Consider the following 21199-nt stretch of genomic DNA (forward strand, 5'->3'; position numbering starts at 1 on the left):
TCATTTTTTGATAACTTTGGCCCTACTATAATTTAATTATTTCAACAATACATTACATTTCATTTTTTAATATGTATGTTAAATGACATTTAAATTTTTGATGATTTTAGTTTACTATAATTCAATTATTTCAATAATACTTTACCTTTTGTTTTTTAATATGTATCTATGTTATTTAACCATTTAGTTATCATCAACGCATATGTACATTTGACAGATTCATTTTACTTGTGTGCTTCCATTAATTTATGAATTCGTCATTATTAATTCTCAATTGATCAATATTTGCATATTCAAATTAATATTTATCTTCATTTATGTATTTCAATGGTATTAATTCTAATTAGAAGTTAATTAAAATTTTACTTAATTAGAAATTAAATAAATGATCTAACATTCATTGTCACGTATATATAATTCTAAATTAATTAACATTCAAATATATTCAAATATTATCTTTACAGCAGTTATTAAGCATTTAATAATAACGTTCAACGTTAACTAATTTCAAAAAATGTATTCTTAAAAATATCTTCATTAAGCATGCACTTAACCTCAAAGATATTTCTGTAGATATAAGATTCACTCAAGATAAATTACCAAACCACCACCTTCTTTTAATGCTGTGTATGGTTTAGAAATTAGTAAATGTTGAAACCTAAAAGAGGGACGGGGTACTTGCCTTGCCCATGCATTATATCGAAATGAATAAAGCCCTTGTACATCGAGCTTTGTAGTTTGGTGTATACTCCCCTCACGTGAGGAGAGGGGCTCACGCCCAATTGATGAATGGCCCCTCTTCCCATGTGAGGAGGATATACACCAAGTTTGTCCAGGCCATTATAAAATGTGCGTCGCCCAGGACATAAGGGACATGATAACTTGACGTCATTCTTGCCTTCCTCCTACTTATCATCGACAATCTGCTCAGGGTTCCAACTAGAAATTCTCTTTCTTCATCATCAATCGAACCACTGTTCTCAACCCAGGATTCTATTTTATCATCAATCCAATCCCCGATAAGGTTCAATGTATGTATTGCAAGACTGTATCGAAATTAAGTTACATGCTTCACCATTTGTCTATACTCCGTATACATGTTTAGAATGAATTCAACAAAATTTATATAACCAATTTGTTCCACTTTCTGCATTTTCTATTCAATTCGTAAGATTGCCAAAAATTAGTATGCACTGAAACAAGAAATCACTCAAAACGTCCATCCCCTATCACTTCCATGTTCAATCTATCGTAGCAAAAATGTTCCTTGATTGGGCTCAATTTTTTCAATCATACATTCTCTCATAAAATAATGTTATACGTAAATCCAAAACCTTTTCTTGTTTTTTAATCACACATTCTTCGAAAAATCACCATTCCAAAATATATTCCCCCCCAAAATCTCATTTTAATGAAGCTCCAAGGGAATATTGCCAGTTTTTAGTGGGTGACGGAATACATTTTCTCTGTCAAAGGATACGAGAGCCCAAGTTTTATCGAAGAGCCTAACAGCTTGGTCAATTACATGTAACTTGATATTTTCTCTTTAAAATCTTAATATAATCATTCCAACTGGAATTTTTTACAAATTCCATATGAGTTTGGAGCGAAGATGAGCCGACGCTAATGAAATTTTATACTTCTGCTATATGGGTTTTCTCGTTGATGTTTGGTGTCGTTCCTTCCCATAACTCTGCTAGCTCATTTCTCATCCAAGAGATGACGATTATTGGTCCCAAAGTAGATGGTACCTACATGCACCAAATAGGAAGAAGTACAGAAAATGAGTATTATCTGTACTAAAAATGAGTTATAAATCTCAAGACGTAACATAGTCGACGAATACTGATTGAAGGTACTGTAGTAATTGCCTAAGTCAAATTTTCTCTTTTCCAAGAATTTTCAGTATCACAGCCAATGCCTTTTTCTGGGGCATGGCCAAATTATGGGTACTAGTGTCATTGTGCCATGTTATGTTGATACAGCCTTATTCAATCCCAAATCAAAATAAATTAGAAACCGTCTAGTGACAATGTTAAGGAAGAAAACATCAGAAAACTAGTATCTATATTACAAGCAGTGAGCAACTCGCTCTCTCTCTCTCTCTACAAAAATGAAAGAATATAGAATAGGCACATGCAATAATATCCGAAGTAAACTAAATCATCAAAAGTTTTTCGTATGCATCCTCAGTCTAAAAGTTCGAATGCATGAAAACAATGAGATACCAGATACAGAAGTGCTGGCTGAGGAGAATGCGACAAAGTTCCAGCTGATAAGGCAGCAACCAGTCCAACTGCATATCCAGAGAGGGCATACCAAAAATACTTAAACCCCTTTGAAGATTGTATATCGGTGGCACTCATGGAATCCTTGCTTTGTCTGTTATCAAAAAAGAGAATCAAAGCTACAAGCATTGAAGGAATAGCCTGCAAGACCACGTTCCAATATTACAAGATGTCAGGAGGTTATCAACTGTATTTCTTAAGCAATATTTGGATTATACAAGAAAGACAAAATGCAATGAAGGTTAAAAAAGGAGGCATGCCATCATGACATCCTAAAACCACTAAAGGAAAAAAAAAAAAAATGCTATAAAACTGTGACACAATATTTTACACACACCGTTTGGTATCATATAATAATAACTATTCATACATAAATTTTCCTTCAAGGTAGATTTCAATCTTCATTTATTTATTTTTTCAAAATGATATTCCCAACACTAAGTCACTAACATATAAAATGCTCATATCCTAAGGTAATAAGGGATAATGGATTTTGTGACCTTCTGCTTGGTAACAAAATTTGGTATCATAAATATCATATGAGGTGACTAAATATACTTCACATGATTAGATGAGTGCACCAGAGAAACAGAACATGAGATGTAGAGGAACTAAAAACAAAGACAGATTACTATGCAGCAAAGGTATATGGTCATGGTTTTACAACCCTTACAAGAACTGACCAACCTAAACGATAGAAAAGGAAAAGAAAGTCAAGCCAACTTAACCCAAGTACTCAATGAGTAGATGATCATGTAAAGCAATAACTCAGACAGGTCACCTACAGTGACAAACAAATACTTGGATAGAAAACTAAGTAACATTAGCTCAAAAAGAAGTTATTTTGAGGCCTCACCAGATGCGGTATACTACAGAATCTACCATAGGGAAGCATTACCACAGTCAGGGACAGGAATATTTAGCCTCATCCGAATAGACCCCAACTAAGACATCTAGATCTGATTCAAATTTAGAAAAAATACAAAGGAAGAATCTGTGCCTCTCATTCTAGCACAGGAGGCAACATCTTACATTGAACTCAGATTAATATTGCATTCTGATCACAAGACTTCGTGATGCATTATAGCACAATTTCTTTAACAGCTGATAAATGGTAAATTAATAGCAGAAATAAGAACTAGAATCTAGTGAAGGATGTTACATGTGAATGAGAAAACTGATTTTGTTTGAAGTATTCTAATTGAAACTACAGTAACTAGAGCAAAACAATTTGTACCAAGCAGAATTGCACAGAATGTTTAGACCTAGAGCTCAACCAAAGATATAATACAGGTAAAGAAACATGCCAGAAGGCAGGTAGAAAAGTATTCTAATGCAACCCACCATCCCCAATACCTTCGATGAAAATAGAGAGGGGATGGGATTGCAATTAAACATGCTAAATCATTGTCCTTAATGGAATAGATGCGATTCTTAAAACTAATAAAAAAATATCTTACCATGTCACCAAGACCTAGCATCAAGTAGTCAAAGTCACTATTTCCAGGTATTGCACTACCTAGCATATTCCTTGGAAAGACAATCTTGACTGGCAACTCGAGTTCTTTTGTAATCAACTGCAGTCCAGGAAGACTTAAACTATTAGCCACTGTGTGCATGGGATTAGATGCTTGTTGTGTCGCTACAGATACCATAACATTTTCTCCAAAAATTCTCTCTGAATAGAATACCCAGAATATGTCATAGACAAACAGACAAACAAGGAGAAGTGCACATATCTTGATGTTGGGAAGTCGAACATGGCTGACAAAAGCAATGCAAAGACAGATACCCAACAAGTTGTTCAAAATCCAGTGCCCAGATACAAGCCACGATACTACTAAAGCAACACAGATCAACAGTAGAAGCCCTTGGGTTCGGGTAAATGATTGAGAAAAGCATCGAGACACATATGGGTCAGATAAACCAAACTGTGACTTGACGTGACTAACATATGGTGATAGGCAGAAGTACAGAGCTGATGCAGAGGCAACTGCAGTAAAAGCAGTGAGGAGTTGTGAGACAGAAGAGAACAAATAAAACATCAAAAGCAGGCTGCAAGAGCTCATTACTGGGATCATCAGCGCCTGAGACCTGTCTAACATAATAGTTGCTTCAGATAAGTCCCAGTTCCGCTCAATTTCTCTTCCATAATTCAGAGCTCGAGTAGCAGATGCAAATGTCACTGCTATGGCTGTCAAAATGAGGGTAACTGGAGCAGGTTCCAGCAGATAAACAAGTTTCCACAAAGACTCCATGTCTGACATTGTCCAAAACTTTGTATCTTAAAGTTCTTTTGAAAACTCAAAAGCCACTTGGATCAGTCACCGTCCAAAATTTTCTGTAGAGCAACTATATTCAAAAGAATCAAAACCAACCAAAACGAAGAAGAGCTTCCCAGATAATCAAAAATAATAATTATGGGGTTGCACTTTTTTATCTGATGAACATTCAACCAGATAAGTATTTGCAACCAGGGAAAATGAAACACAAAATAAGGAGCAAACATTCCAACCAATTCAATAAAATCAAACGAAGCAATTTCTCAATTAGAAGACTGACTCACTCGCTGAAATATCCGAATAAACCTTCTTCCACAAAAATATAAAAAACTTCTCATGTTCTTCTCCTCAGAAGTATTTTACTTTTAACATATTCTTTCGATAATTTTGATCAACAAACCCTTTTATGAAATCTTTATTCAAACAACAATATAAGTGCACTTCAAAAGCCACGTGAGAATAAACACCGCCCCCTGCATTTCATAAACTGGATTTCTCTAAATCGAAATCATCCGTAAATATTTAGTAGAGTTCAGTACTCGAAGAGCAAAAACTAGTTAACAATATTTAGTACAAGTACTAGCAAAACCAGAAAACATAGAGATCTCAAAGTAAAATAGAAATGCGATGAATTATTACAAAAAATTGAAAAATAATGTCTATTATTTAACAGTTTTTAAAAATGGAATTACCTTTGACTTGAAAAATCTGATTTTCCAACTTCTCTAACCTAACGAGGGCTACGTTTCTCACTGGAGTGTGGTTTCACGGTAAAGGAGAAGAGGCGGATTTTATACTTTATCCCCTTCCTTTTCTGGTTATTTTATTTTTCACCCCAGGGGTTCGAAGATTTTCATTTCTTGTTTTTTGTAGTGAAAGGATAGTGCATATGGAATATGGATGGCAATTCCAACTATTAAAAATCTCAGTTAATCGTATTGGATGGGACGAAAAAATTGAATCGATAATAGGATGGATATGGTATTTAATTTTAATGCTCTAGTTTGGGACGGGATTGGTATGGTATTTATGCCGTCGCCCCGCCTCAAACCGATTATCCATTAAAAAAAAATTGGACAATTGGACTTTTCATTATTTTTTCTATAATTTTGTCCAATCCAAAATTTTGACCTATTACTGACTTGCTAAGTCTAACTAACTTAACCCAATAACTCTACACTCTACTACAAATACTAAATTTATATGGAAATTGTTTGTTAAATTCTAATTTTGCATTTGGGAATTATGGTATTGTTTGCATTTTCATTTGGGATGCTGTTTGCTAAATTAGTTTAGTATTGTATTTTTCGCTTTCATTAATTTTTTTCATAAATCGTTTTTTCCAATTTGACGACTGGACTTATAAAAAATAATTTATTTTCGTGGTTATTAATCTCCCGAATTGAGTCGAATTGAAATACGAACTGAGCTAACCAACTTACGTGGTTATGGTATGACTAGAGATGTCAACGAGTCGAGTCGAATCTACTCGCAAGCCAAAACTCAAGGCTTGAGCTCGACTCGAGTAAAAGAAAACAAGCTTTTTTCGAGCCTGAGCCGAGCTAGCAAAAGCTCGGCCATAAAAAAATGGCTCGACCCTTAGCGAGCCGAGCGAGAGTCATAGAAAAATTGGTAGGTCAGTGATGGTTTTAGCTGAACCGACCTCGAGCCGACCGATTGCTAGCCCTAATATGGAACTTGGGCCTGGAATTTCGAGCAACTTACTAAAATACACTTAAAATTCAGGATATTTTGAAAAATCATATGAAAAGTTTTTTTAAAATAAAATATATTGTGTAATATTAAAAAAGTGATATTGTGTCACTTTTTTATAAAAAATTATGTCACCTTTTTTTAGAAAGTGACATAATATCACTTTTAAAAGTTAAGTGTCAAATTTTTTTAATTAAAAAAATGACATATAATGTCACTTTTGTTAAAAAGTGATATTTGTCACTAAAAAAATGATAAAAATCAAGAACGTGATTGAATAAAAGTGATAGACACTAAAAAAGTGGCAAATACTAAAAAAGGGATAAAAATTAAAAAAAAATGATAGTAATTAAAAAAAGTGACACAAATAAAAAAAAGTTACACATATTTAAAAAACCAAGTGATAATAAAAAAAAGTAATAAGCACTCAAAAAGTGATAAAATTAAAAAAAAAAAAAAAAAAAAAAAAAAAAAAACTCAAAAAAAGGAAAAAAAAAAAAGTAAAAAAATGGAAAATTTGATTTTTACCTATGTGTAATTTTGTGCGTACACGAGATGTGTTTTGGCTAAAACAGAATCAAATTTGCTTCTACTATGCGTACGTTAGGTTTATACTATGCTTACGTAAAGTGTTAAAAAATAGCCGTTCTTAGGCACCATTTTCGATTAAAAGTTGACAATTTTCATCATGTTTATATACCATTTCGTGGTGTATTGATTGATGCCTATAAATAGGCGATGAATGATCAATACAAACACATTAGAAACATTGAACATTTTGAGATCCACATATCATTCCACATTGAATCAAACTATTGATTTACATTCATATTCAATATCTTCCTTCGTGTTCTTAAAGTTTTGGAGGATTGTGCTTGTGCTTAAAAAATAAAAAAAAAAAAAAAAAAAAGTAACAAAAACTCAAAAAAGTGATAAAAAAAAAAGTAACAAAAATTCAAAAAGTGATAAACACTCAAAATTAACAAACACAAGTAGATGGTTAGAAAGTTTTATTTATACATTTCTACTCATCAATAGGGAATGTCTCATATAATTGCATTCTACTTATGTAACTATAATTGCTTACTGATGAAAAAGAATGAAAAAAATTATGGAAAAAACACTGTTTCACATACACAAAGTTTTCCTTCCACGTAGGCTTATTAAAAGGGGATGGCGCTATTTTATTTTATTTTATTTTTCTAAATGGTGAATATTGAACTATTTTGTTGTAAGACAGAATGTAAAATTGTGTTTTTCAGCGTATCAGTTTTGCGGCAAACCCTTATGAGTAAACACCTGGTAATTAGCCTCAAAGACATGGAGAATGTGATATACAACTCTACAAAATAGCTGTATGAACTGTTGGATCCCTCCGAGGATGTCAAATTAGGCCGTACTTTGCCTAGTTTCCCCTTTAAAGAATTGGTAAAAAGTCATGTATAACCAAGTAAATAAAAACAATTCATGAAATACTATACGCAAATATGGGCAAATAAATAAGCAAATTGCAATTTTAAGGATCGTATAAAATATGATCTAATTCAGGTGAGGAAAAAGCCCAAAAACAAAATTCTAACCATAGTTATCATACCTGACTCGATTATGGACTCGGAAAGACCATCGGGTCATTGGGCCAATGGTTCGACCGAGGGTAGTGGTTGAATCGATAGGTCGATGTTATTTCTTAATTTTAATTAAAAATATTTTTTAAACTAAAAAGACAGTATAAATGATATTTTATGTCATTCTGGTTAAACTAAATATATATATTTGGCTCACAATATTTTGTTGCAATTCTACATCTACTATGGTTGTCAAGGCTTCAACATTTCAACAAGAAATGTGGGTTCGAGTCTCACTCTATGCAACTTTGATATAAATTTTATTAGGTACCAATTTCACAAAAACTGGTTCACACCTAAAACCTGCCGTTTAGGACATATATGAACCGGTTTGGACGGTTCTTGTCTTGACTTCAACCTTTCAACAAAGTAATGCGGGTTCGAGTCTCACTTTATGCAACCTTGATATAAATTTTATTAGGTGCCAATTTCACAAAAATCAGTTCACGCCTAAACCCGCCGGTTTAGGACATATATGAACCTATTTGGGCGGTTCTTGTTCGGTTCCATTGTAAATGGACCAAATAGTGTCAATCAGACCGGATTAGTGTTCGATTCACCGATTTCCGGGTTGAACCGGCCAATCCTGTCCTATTTTAATAACTATGATTCTAACCATCCAAACACCATCAAAATCAAAAATTAAAACAAAAAGAGCCTTACAAATCGAATTTCTCTAATCAATCGCACTTCAACTACCTTTTTTCAAAGGAAGATCTTTTTTCTTTTCTAAAAATCTACAAATAATCGAACAAAATCGTATAATTCAGTAATTTCTGAATTTTGATTCAAATAGTTCATATTTAATTTTATTTTTTAATATTAGATTATAGATTCATAATTATTCAATAAAAATAAAGAAATTATTAACGAATTTCACTTAATTATGAACATGTTTGGACATATTTTGAACTACTGCTATACATTTTAGCTGTAATTATTAAATCCAACCAGAGCATCAAACCTATCGATGTACTAGGTCTTGAGTCAATGGTCGGACCGGTGAGTCATTACTTAAAAATTATAAAATAAAATTAAAATCTAAGTTTTTTTCTTTGAGATAAAATTAAAGATTTTTAGTTATTCGTCACTAATTATTTATCTATTTTAAAATTATAAATTTTTGAAAGTTCAATTTATCTTAGTCTTTCAATACAAATTACGTCTATAAAATAAACTAAAATATGGACTGTAATTATTTTGAAATATTTGGAGAACTATAAATGATTTAGGCATATATAATGATTATTACAAGAGAGTGTCAACATTGTTGCATATTCTAGTGGATAGCAGCCATAGAATCTACCTTAAAGGTCCAAGGTTCAATTTCTTTTAGAACCGGGCCAGCGATCTAACGTAAAACCATCGGTTTACTTGTTAAAAAATCGAGTCACCTACATTTGGACCGAATGGCCCCACCCGTCATCGGTTTTATTAAATTGATTTTACGGAAAAAAATCATAAATGCCTTATTAATATGAACTATTTTATTTTATACTACCCAATTGTTTAATTAACCATAATTACTGCAAAACCCCAATAAAATCCCTATATTACTATATATGAAACTTCCCTTATTGAATGCTTAATTGAAAATTCCCATAGTCAAGGAAAATGGGTGACATTAACTCCATATGCTGAACATAAGGAGATTCAAAATTCAAACAACAAATTAGGGGTGGGCGCGGGTCGGTTTGGTTCGGTTCTAAAGAGAACCAACCGAACCAAAATTTTCGGGCATTCAATAAATGGAACCGTCGGGTCCAAATATAATTATGGAACTGTTTGGGTTCGATTCGGTTCTGTACTATAATTAAATTTTTTAACATTTATAACAACATTATATAAATACAACTAATGACACATTCAATAGTTTTGAAATGTCAGAGACTTGTAGACTACCTTATTCAAATGATCGCTACGGTCAAAATTTCGGTTGGAGGAGTTCGATCGGAGGTCACAGCGTCGGTCGACGATTGTATAGGTTTTGGAATGTCAACGAGACTGCGAGAGTCGAAACAACGTTATGCACTTTAGTGTAGATATTTAGAGTTATTTAGTGGGTTGGATCTTATTGACCTAATAAATGAGACAATAAAAGAGGTAATTGGGCCAAAAATTAAAAAATTAGAAATAAAACAAATTATCGGGTCAAAAATTTGGATTTAGAAATTGTTAATTTGTTTAAAAAAAATTAAAATTAAAATAATTTGATTTATTCAATATAAAAAAATAGAAAGATTCGGTTTTTCGGTTCTTGGTCTAGAACCGAGAGTCGAACCGTACCTGTCGATTCTCAATATAGATACTCGTTCAGATATTTAATTTGACAAGAACTGTCGGGTTCGGGTTCGGGTTCGGGTTCGGGTTCGGGAGATTTGCCCAACCCTACAACAAATGATTATTATGATGCAATTAATATTACAATTGGGATTACTCATAATTGCCCTTTGTGAAAGAATTTTGCAGTAATATCTTCTCTGTGGATGCAGTCGGAACTTTGATTGATCAGATTTATCTTCCACTCGTTTCTTTTATAGAGAATACAGGTAATCGTAACATTTTAGAAGCTAACCTAGGCTATTGCTGCACTAAATTTGCCTTATTCCTATTTTTGTATTCTAATTTTTTGGGTAGATTGGAATTGAATCAGGTTTTGTCATGTCTATGAATTTCCATACTGTTGCATCCGGTACAATGAGTTGCATTTGTATGACGCCACATATATCAACGAATGCAGCTTAATATATACATAATACTGTTGATGTTAAATATATTATGCTAACATGACCAAGGAATTTATACAAGAATTTCGATTGGGGGCTAGGAATTTGCATTTGAATATATGGAAGTAGTCTTCTAGGTTCAGGTTTGAACTGGGGAAATTTTCGTTTAAGTTGGCTTTCTTTGAACGAAATTTTTGAGTCATCACTTTTTGATAAAGTTGAATTGTTTTCTAGTATATCTCGTCATGATCAGAAACTCCTCTTTGATTGTATTAATCAAGTACTAAAGGACATCTATGAGACTTATTTAGGAAGCTTCACGGGGATATCATTTGTTAAATAGGGTAGTCGCCCAATCCCACCGGGTATGACTCTTATTCACGGGGCATGGGAAAAAGGTAGAATCACATCTCTTTTAGCATCTACCACCACGGTCTCCGAATCAGCTTATCAAGGAGGATATGGCAAAACATGAAAATTGGATATTCCTCTAATCAGATATCGAGCATATTGGCACGGAATTAGGAAAGACATTTTTCAATGAATTGGTCAAGGACACCATGTCGAGTTTTGCAAGTCATACTTCAGAATATGAATTCATTGTGCTTCCAGTCTAATCCGAGGATATTGAAGATATTTACTTGTAAACTCTACCGTCTATCTCATAAAGTTCTGGAGTTCTCATATGTTTTTCACATATGACATGCTTGGTAAAGCATATTAATTAGTATCGAAAGAAACTAAAATTTTGTTTATTATCATGTCCAGTACAATGTAATACTTCATGCCAAACATGCACTTGAGCTTTGATTAAAGATTAAGATGATATACTTTGACATTCTCCAATGAAATCTCATGGATATAAATAGGATTTTTGAAGTACAGATGACTACACCACGTGTATTTCAATAGCAGAAGTTACAGATAAAGGATCATTGCCAAAACATAGCCATTTGCAATGGATTCTTCAATAGAAGACTGATTATCAATTTTTGTGTCTAGCACCTAACCAGAGAAAGGCAGAGACAAACTTGTTGGTGTAGAATTTTCAGGGTTATGCGTTTTGTATTCATATTGTTTGTGATTGTCTTTTATTTTAAATCCTCGTTTTCTCATAGGTATGGTTTGTTATTATAGAGTCTAGAAATTTCACTAGGGATGAGTTGTAACTAAAACATTGTATAGAAGAATCCAGAGTAAAATCTTTTCAGAAATGTTATATACAAAGATTGTCCCTCATTTACCTCAGTTTAGACTCTTTACATTTGATAGAACTTCTGTTTAGTGCTATATTTAAATTTTGACACATTCATATTTCACCCATTCTATTGTTTAGTAGAGCATACCAAAGATACCCTTGTAACAAAATGAACAAAGAAAATAACATTTCATAATATATTATACTGTAAAATATTTGTTCAGTAGTCAGTATCCACGTAGCACTTTACAATTATCAAAGTAAGGCATCGATTTTGGAGTTTCTACAAGTAAGATTATAAAGCCAAGGCCAAAGCCAAAGCCAAAACCAAAACCATCTTAAAACAAGAGAAATTAACAGAATAGCAAAGTTCCTTGTAGTCAAATAGCTTAATGTACTGTATGCTATAAGTTAATAGCATTCTCTCGAGTCATTTTTTGACACTTTCTTTAAACTTCTAAGATCACTCAACTACTCTAAGTAGATGGTGGAGAAACAACTTCTGTGTGGTAAATATTGGGGTGCGAATGAGAGTCCTACAAGGAAAATTTTTAAACCCCGGTAGTACTTCCTCGCTCAGTACGCCTATATATTTATGCTTCTTTTTCTGCTGTAGAGTTGAATTTCTATTAGTGGACTCTTCTTGGTGAAAGCTTTCGATTTACTCTCCAACTCATCTTCCCTATCTTATCAACTTTTTTATCTTCTGAAAATGGCACAAATTCTTCAACACTATTCATGACTTTCCTTTTCTCAGTGTCCAACTTTGCAAGCAATTTTCTTTCGACGGGATCACTTGAATTTGCAACTCTGGTCTTCGAACCTACAAAATTCTCTAAGAAAATAAAGATATGCTAACGATTATCCTATAGTTGAAACTCAAACGTTGCGGGTGTGGTAACCTAGCAGTTTGACCCTCCAATTCTATTTCTATTGACTTTCCATCCACGGAGGATTTACTCATGTTATTAGTCCATAGTTTAGCTTGTGCACAAGACATAAACGTAGCTTTCTAAAATTAGTATCTAAGATCACAGGAGGAAAAATTGTGTTGCCAAACCACATTTTACATTTTGAATCACAAAAATCATGAGATAAAAGAGAATAAAAATTATAATTGTAAAGTTTCTAGTAGAACTATGTATCAGAAGTGTTGTAATTCTTTGATCACGAGAAGAGAAGATACAAAAGGAAAAACAATTCTCTCTCTTACTTGAATAAAATTTTACAAGAGAATTTACAAACTCAACAAAAACCTCTTAAAATAACTCACTCTAATCTTTCATTTTTTTTCCTATAGCCACACTCTATTTTCTTCCTCTCATGGGACATATTTTAAGAGGTTTACCCTTGATTTCTTCCAAGAACGGTAGAGAATTGCAGCTGCCACTCTCTATTGACTTTCTATTGCAGCTACCATTCTATTTCTATTGACTTTCCATCCACGGAGGATTTGCTCATGTTATTAGTCCATAGTTTAGCCTGTGCACAAGACATAAACATATCTTTCTAAAATTAGTATCTAAGATCACAGGAGGAAAAAATGTGCTGCCAAACCACATTTTACATTTTGAATCACAACAATCATGGGATAAAAGAGAATAAAAATTATAATTGTGAAGTTTCCAGTAGAACTATGTATCAGTAGTGTTGTAATTCTTCGATCTCGAGAAGAGAAGATACAAAAGGAAAAGCAATTCTATCTCTTACTTGAATAAAATTTTACAAGAAATTTACAAACTCAACAAAAACCTCTCAAAATAACTCTCTAATCTTTCATTTTTTTTCGCTATCTCCACTCTATTTTCCTCCTCTCATGGGACATATTTTCCTTTGAGGCAACCTCTATTTGTAGAAAATTTCAACTGCAAGAACCGCCTCAATTTGTGGCAAAATTCTGCCAGTTAAATGATAAAGAAGTTAACAAAAGTGGTTACCTTCATGCATGTGGAGGCTATTTTGAGAATTTTTCTTGTATGTTAAGAGACTTCTTCATTAAGTAAATGGAAAAATTATGGCTATCAATAGTTTCACATGAGGTGGCTGAAAAATTGTGGCTATTGCTGCTGAAATAGCAGCTTAAATGTGGCTGGACTTATCAATTCTCCCCCTCCAATCACATTTAAATCAATTGTTATTTGACAACCATCCCAACCATGTCACTACACAACTCTAGCTTCTCTCTTGGAACCATACTTGTTAACATATCTGCTGGATTTCTCATTTGTGTGAATCTTTACTAGTCTTAGCAATTATTGACCCATCACCTCTCTTATCCAATGATAGCAGATGTTAATGTGCTTTGTTCGAGAATGGTACATTGAATTCTTGCTTAAGTCAAGAGCACTCTGGTTGTTATAATGTTTCTGCTTGATCCCTAGTTTTTGGAGAAATCGCTTTAACGACAAAATTTCTTTACCAACTTTCGTCACAACAATATATTCTGCTTCAATTGTAGATAAAGCAACACACTTTTGTAGTCTTGACTGCCATGAAATAGCTCCCCCTGCAAAAGTGTAGAGAAATCCTGAAGTCGAATTTCTAATATCAAGATCTCCTGTCATAACTGAATGCATATAACCTTCCAAGATTGGATCAGCTCCTCCATAGCACAGACATATTTTTGATATACCTTTAAGGTACCTAAGAATCCACTTGACTGCCTCACAATGTTCTTTTCCAGGATTAGAGGAAACACGACTTACCAAGCTTACTACATGAGCAATATCTAGCCTTGTATATACCGGCATACATCGGGCTTCCAATTACTGAAGCATAAGGTATCACTGACATCTCATCTATCTCTTTTTTAAATGAGGAGCATGAATTTTTGGTCAACTTGAAGTGATTGGCCAATGGAATGCTGATAGGTTTGGCATTATAAATGTTGAATCTCTTAATCACTCGTTCAACATACTTCTCTTGAGATAGCCAAAATCTTTTATTATTTCTATCTCGAGTTATGTGCATTCCCAAGATCTGTTAAGTTGGGCTTAAGTCTTTCATGTCGAAAGACTTGGAGAGTTTCTTCTTCAACTGACTAATTTTTGTTCATCTTGTCTAATGATCAACATATCGTCTACATACAATAGAAGAGCGAAGAAGTTGTCATCTGGAAACCTCTGGATATAAACACATTGATCTGCAGTGGTTCTTTTTAGCCTTGGCTCACCATGAACGAGTCAAACTTTTTGTACCACTGCCTTGGTGCTTGTTTAAGGCCATACAAGCTCTTTTTCAATTTGCACACGAAGTTCTCTTTACCTGAAACTTCAAAACTTTCTGGCTGCTCCATATAAATCATCATGAAGAAATGTTATCTTGACATCCATATGTTCAAGCATTAGATTCAAACTGGCTGCTAATCTAAGGATAACTCGAATTGAGACCATCTTTAAAACAAGTGAAAATATCTCGTCAAAGTGAATTCCCTTCTTCTAGAGAAATCCTTTAATTACCGAATGGGTTTTATGTTTTACCACATTTCTGTTACCATCTTTCTTGACCTTGAAAATCCATTTATTCCTCAATTCATTCTTTTCCTTCGGAAGCTCAAACAACTCATATGTTTGATTCTTTTGCAGTGACTCCATCACATCCTCCTTTGCTTGTATCCACTTGTCTTTGTCCACGTGAGTTTGTTTTTCTTGAAAGCTCTTCGGCTCTGATAAAATCCATCCTCGTTCAGATCTTCTTACATGTGGATCGATGGTTTCAGGAGATGCACCATCATCTTGTTCATGTGATGGTCCGATAACTTCAGATGAATAGGATTGTGACTCCCCCTGATCAATATCCTCTTCTTCATCCTCCTAGTCTACTTCTAGCATTTTCTTATGCACATCATCATTATCTATCGTGAATTGTGCTGGTGCGATCTGGAGCAATATGAAGGTACCAAATTAGAATTAGGGGATATTGTGGGCTTTTTAATGTTTTCTAATGTCTGATTTTCATGGAACACTATGTCCATACTTCTGATGACCTTATTTGTCTTTGGGTCCCATAATCTGTATCTAAATTCCTCATCTACATAGCCTATAAAGATACATGAAGTGGTCCTTGTATCTAACTTTTGTCTTAGCTCTTTGGATATATGTAAAAAGGCTAAATAGCCAAATACTCTCAGGTGAGAGTACGAGGGATATTTACTAGACCATACTTTCTCCGAAATTTCAAAATTCAACGATACTGATGGTGATTTGTTGATCAGGTAGCACGCAATTAGAATAACTTCTTCCCAAAATGGCTTTGGCAGCTTAGCCATACTTATCATGCTTCTCACCTTTTTCATGATCGTCCAATTCATCCTCTCAACAACTTCATTATGTTGTAGGGTGTGTAGGATCATCTTCTTATGTCAAATGCCGTATCTTTTGTAATAGGCATTGAACTCTTTGGAAAGTGTACTTGCCTCCATTATCAGTGCGGAGACACTTCAGCTTTTTTCTTGTTTCACGATCTACCATGGCATGAAACGATTTTAAGTAATCCAATACTTGATTCTTCATTTTTAAGAAATATACCTACACCTTTTGAGAAGCATCATCAATGAATGTCAAAAAATACTTGTTACCGCCTAGTGATTCAACCTCTAAGGGACTATAAATATTAGAGCGTACTAGATTGAGTAACTTTGATCATCTTGTAGAAGAGAAATTGAAGGAGACTCTATGTTGTTTACCAAATAGATAGTGACTGCTAGGATCTAGCACAACTTCCTTGACAACCGTGATTAGCTCGCTCTTTGTCAAAGTAGAAAATCCCTTCTCACTCAAGTGACCAAGTCTCTGGTGCCACAAATTTTGAAAAGCTTCACGTTCTACTATGTTGAGGCTATCCATATACGTTTTCACATGAGTCTTGTATATCAACCACATAAATGTCCTCGAGCGACAATTATGAAACCTTTCATCATTTTCCATGTGCCATTACTAAAGTGATTAGCATAGTCCTGTATGTCAAGAGCTATCCCTGAAAGTAGACTTAGTCGAAGATCAAGTACATGTCTGACATCCGTCAGGATTATTCCACACCCAAGGTTCGTTTGTATCTGAACATTACCAATTTTTTTCCACAATCTTAAAGGAACTGGTATTTCCAAGCTTTACTATACCAAAGTTTCCAGCTTTATATGTTGTGAAGAAGTCTCTACGTGGAGTGGCGTGGTAAGATGCTGCAGTGTCTATTACCCATTCAATATCTTGTTTTGCAACATGTAAGACACGTCTCCTCATGGATGGAGCAGATAGCCACCTCTCCAAAAATATTGACTAGTGTCTCTCATTCCTTATTATTCCGCTGCGAATTGTTTTGGCCTTGCTCTTGTAGCAATTTTCTGCAGTTTTTCTTCAAATGACCCTCCATTCCACAGTAATAACACTTGTAAGTAGGCTTCCTTCTATCTGTGGATCTACCCTTAGTTTTGCTTCTGCCTCTCCCCCTGTCTCGAACGCCTCCTTACCGTCTTTCCCAATTCTCTATGACAAGGGCATGTGACCGGTTCGTGTTGACGTTCTCTCTTCTGGTCTCTTCATTAAATAGGGCATCTTTGACCATAAACATAGTAAGTTTGCCATTTGGGGCCGAGTTGTTGAGAGATACTGCTAGTGTCTCCCAACTATTAGGAAGAGAACTTAAAAGTAGTAAGGCTTGCATTTCATCCCCGAATGGCATCTCCACAGATGGCAATTGGTTCACTAAACTCTGAAATTCACTGGTTTGCTCAGCAACTAAAGATTCATCAAATGCCTCATCAACAGGGGTTTGTTTCGAACGGTCTTGACCTGTTACATGTCCTCCAAAATCTTCCAGAGGACATATGCGTCTGTCTCTTATGCCACAAGGTGAAAGATACTATGGTCAATCCATTGTCGAACTTGACCGATAGTTTTCCTATTTAGCTTCTTCCACTTTGTTGAGATTGGTAGGATTGGGGATTATACCTTTGGATTCTAGAGGGTCGTACAAATCCTTATAACTGAGAAAGTCTTCAATCTAAGGCCTCCACATTGTGTAATTGGTGGCAGTGAGCTTGATCATAGCTTTCGATGAAGATTCCACCATTGATATCTTGGCTTGCAATTGCTTTATCAAAATCAAAGCTGTATAAAAAAACTACAAGGGCCAATTGATAAACCTCACTCTGATACCATTTGTTGTTTTTCTCTGATCACGAGAAGAGAAGATACAAGAGGAAAAATAATTCTATCTCTTACTTGAATAGAATTTTACAAGAGAATTTACAAACTCAACAAAAACCTTTCGAAATCACTCTCACACTCTCTCTCTCTTTTCCCTATCTCCATATTCTATTTTATTCCTCTCATGGGACATATTTTTCTTTGAGGCAGCCTCTATTTATAGAACATTTCAACTACAAGAACCGCCTCAATTTGTGATCAAAATTTTGCCAATTAAATGATAAAATGGAAGTCAACAAAATTGGCTTTTGAGAATTTTTCTTGCATGTTAAGAGACATCTTCATTAATTAAAGGGCAAAATTATGTCTGTCAACAGTTTCACATGAGGTAGCTGAAAATTGTGGCTATTGTGGCTGAAATAGCAGCTTAAATGCGGCTGGACTTATCAAGTAGAATTTGTACATTCTTTCTCTTTTGAACAAGAAGATAATCATCACCGTGTGAATAGATGTATCACAGGTCTAATACGAGTTGCTATGGTAGTAGAATTTTAGCTTATGCAAATAATGATGAGCTATCATCAAGAAATAAGTTTACAAGTTTTCTATTCCTATACCTTTCATTGAAGAACCTCAATTTCAAGTGCATGAAGGAGTCGGAAGGTGCAAATATAAAGAAAAGCAAACAAATCCCAGAAATTTTAAAAACCAATTACCAATTTGAATGCCTTGTTCAACTTCACGAATTGAGGTGTGAATGTTTCTTTGAAGCCTATTCTGTACTCATTAATACTTATTCACCACCTGAATTCTGTATCATTTTCCGAATGGATGGTAATTGCCTTCACCAATACTAGGGATTACATGAACACCATAAAAATCCAGAAACCGTGTGATTGCGGTATGGATACCAATTTCTTGTCACGACTTATGATAGGAAAATAAGATTTGTACATGAACAAAGCTAGGAATTTGATTGAATGGGGAAATCGATACAAGGTGGTCAGAGATTTTGGGATTATTTTTCTTGGAATTAATTGTTTCAATGGTCTCTCAACTTAAGTCCGTGTCTTTAATTGGTCATTGGAGTTGAAAATGTCAAGTTTTGGTTATTAAACTTAGGTTCATGTCTTTGATTACTCACTGAAATTTAAAATGTCAAGTTTACAGTAAGTAATGTGCAACATTTTTTAAAGCTGAGTGGCCAAAACTCGATATTTTAAATTTCAGTGACCAATCAAAAACATGGACCTAAGTTTAGTGATCATTAGACCAACTAGCCTTTTTCTTTTTTTTTCTTTTTTTTTTTTTTTTTTTTTTTTTTTTTTTTTTGGGGGACAATAGAAAGACCATGATCTGGGGATTTCATTTTGGCAAGATAAGCGGATGAGTGTTCCGTGTTTAGTGGAGTAATTGATTTAATTATGTAGATTAATTGATGAGTGAGATAATTTTGTCTTTATCATTTTTACTATCAAAAATACAATATTTGTGGTATATATATAATACTTTAAAATACGAATATATATAAAAACAAAGACAATGTATCTGGTGTAATTTCCAGTTGATCTAACCTATGAACTCGATATTTTTGAGATTTTTTGTGTTTGTACATATGAATGCAGGAAAGCAGGCAAAGTCATTGAGCCTATTCTATTCCATACGTTCCACACATAGAATGCCGTCGGCTCCTATGGGATAGGGATCGAGGAAGAGGAAAAAACCAAAGATTTCACACAGTACTTTTGATCGAGAAATCAATCAAATTGATTTCTTGCTTATATAACCTTTGATGAACCCGCATGACTCGAACGATTAATTTCTATTTCTTGTTGTCGTGGAATTTTTCATCAAGATGGATCGCCCTTACGCGTTCACTAAGTAACTTGTTATATAGGCAAATTGGTGTGGAACTAGATGAAGTAACAGTTGTACACTAAATGGCGGGACGGAGAGGAAAGGTCCGACGCTTACTCCATTCCTATGGAATGATCTTTGAATTAATGATTCTAATGGGGAGCATTTCTCTTACCAATATTTTTACAAATAGATTTAACAAAAAATCTCAATCCTTAATTTAAATTAATTAAACGATTTAGATTGTTTAATTAAAATACTTTAAAATCTTTAAACATGCCCAACTCCACTTGCACCACTACCACGCACGCCATCTCCCTTCCCCTCTTCTCTCGCCAATCTTGAAAATTCAAATTGATTTATACCTCTTAGAAAATGCTCTTTACGATTGTTGACACATAAAAATTCAGCCCAAGTCGAACAGCCCAAGGAGTAAAGCCCAATTGGAGAATCCCCAAATCGGATGGCCCAAAGAATGAAGTCCAATCGAACGAGTCAAAGTGAAGGCCCAAACAAGGGGCCCAAGAATGCGGTAACGCCATTGCCCAAGTTTGCAAGTCGCCCAGAATCTGAACGAATGGATGTCATACGGTCGCCCAGAGCTGTTATTCTACTCTCGCCCAAACCTTCAAGTCGCCCAAGGTATCAACAAACATAATACATCGTGGTTATCAAGGAATGCAGTTATCAAGACAGTTGTTAAAGTAGCCTTATCACGTTCCACAACTCAAGGAATTCAATCGAAGGCAGTTGAACGATGAAAGATAATGGCAGCAGTTAAAAGGCGGTTTCATGACAAAATGGCCACTACAAAGAAAGTGGGTAGTTATAGGACGATCAAGCAGTTTTCAGAGTAGTTAATCACAAAGAGATCGTCTACGAAGTATAAAAGGGAGAAAGGACGTAGAAGCAAGGACCGAATCCAAAACTCTCGAACAGAGAATATGTAATTTTCATTTCTTTAGCTTTTAGACTTAAACACTTTCCTTTCTGTAACTCGTGTGCTTGCGCCCCTTGGAGGCACGTTGTTTTTCGTTTCCAATTGTAAAGTTTATCGCCAATAAAAGAACACCCCTTTTTGGGACTTTGTCTCAAGAGGTTTCGTCCCTTACACAATTGTCTGATCCTCTTTAATTGTTAGCGAGTTAACCCGCGCGAAACAATTTAGCACGTCCGGTGGGACAGTGGTGTTAGGTGTTGAAAGTGCAAAAGGTGAAACAATATGCCTCAGAGATCCGACAAGGAAGGAGCAAGTCAGGGAGGAATCCAGTCTGTAATCGAGCGATATGAAGAGCAACATGCCTCTCCACGAACAGATGGACAAAATCAGAGCAGTAACAGTCGTTACGAACCAATGACGGAGCTGA

At 34.5% G+C, this 21199-nt stretch overlaps 1 protein-coding gene across 2 annotated transcripts; it reads right to left on the reverse strand.

Annotated features, from left to right (window-relative positions):
- Nucleotides 1-1406: 1406 nt before the first annotated feature.
- Nucleotides 1407-5409, reverse strand: LOC111396704 (signal peptide peptidase-like 1). Of its 2 annotated transcripts, none has more exons than XM_023023176.1 (4): nt 5263-5409; nt 3749-4640; nt 2229-2429; nt 1407-1751 (listed from the first exon to the last, which is right to left on the reverse strand). In XM_023023176.1, exons 2-4 carry the CDS (start codon nt 4553-4555, stop codon nt 1635-1637), a joined length of 1125 nt encoding a protein of 374 aa, XP_022878944.1. In that variant the 5' UTR covers nt 4556-4640; nt 5263-5409; the 3' UTR covers nt 1407-1634. The 2 variants fall into 2 exon arrangements, with proteins under 2 accessions (XP_022878944.1, XP_022878953.1); XM_023023185.1 differs by having other exon boundaries at nt 1467-1751; nt 3749-4629; nt 5263-5391.
- Between the last annotated feature and the right edge of the window lie 15790 nt (nt 5410-21199).

Source organism: Olea europaea, chromosome 1 (assembly GCF_002742605.1).
Source record: "Olea europaea var. sylvestris chromosome 1, O_europaea_v1, whole genome shotgun sequence".
Lineage (NCBI taxonomy): Eukaryota > Viridiplantae > Streptophyta > Magnoliopsida > Lamiales > Oleaceae > Olea > Olea europaea.

Coding starts and splice junctions, on each gene's coding strand:
- LOC111396704 (XM_023023176.1), bottom strand. CDS start 4,555: ATGTCAGACATGGAGTCTTTGTGGAAACTTGTTTATCTGCTGGAACCT. Junction 2,430..3,748: donor TGCTAGGTCTTGGTGACATG/GTAAGATATTTT, acceptor GTGGTCTTGCAG/GCTATTCCTTCAATGCTTGT. Junction 1,752..2,228: donor AGCCAGCACTTCTGTATCTG/GTATCTCATTGT, acceptor TGGTGCATGTAG/GTACCATCTACTTTGGGACC.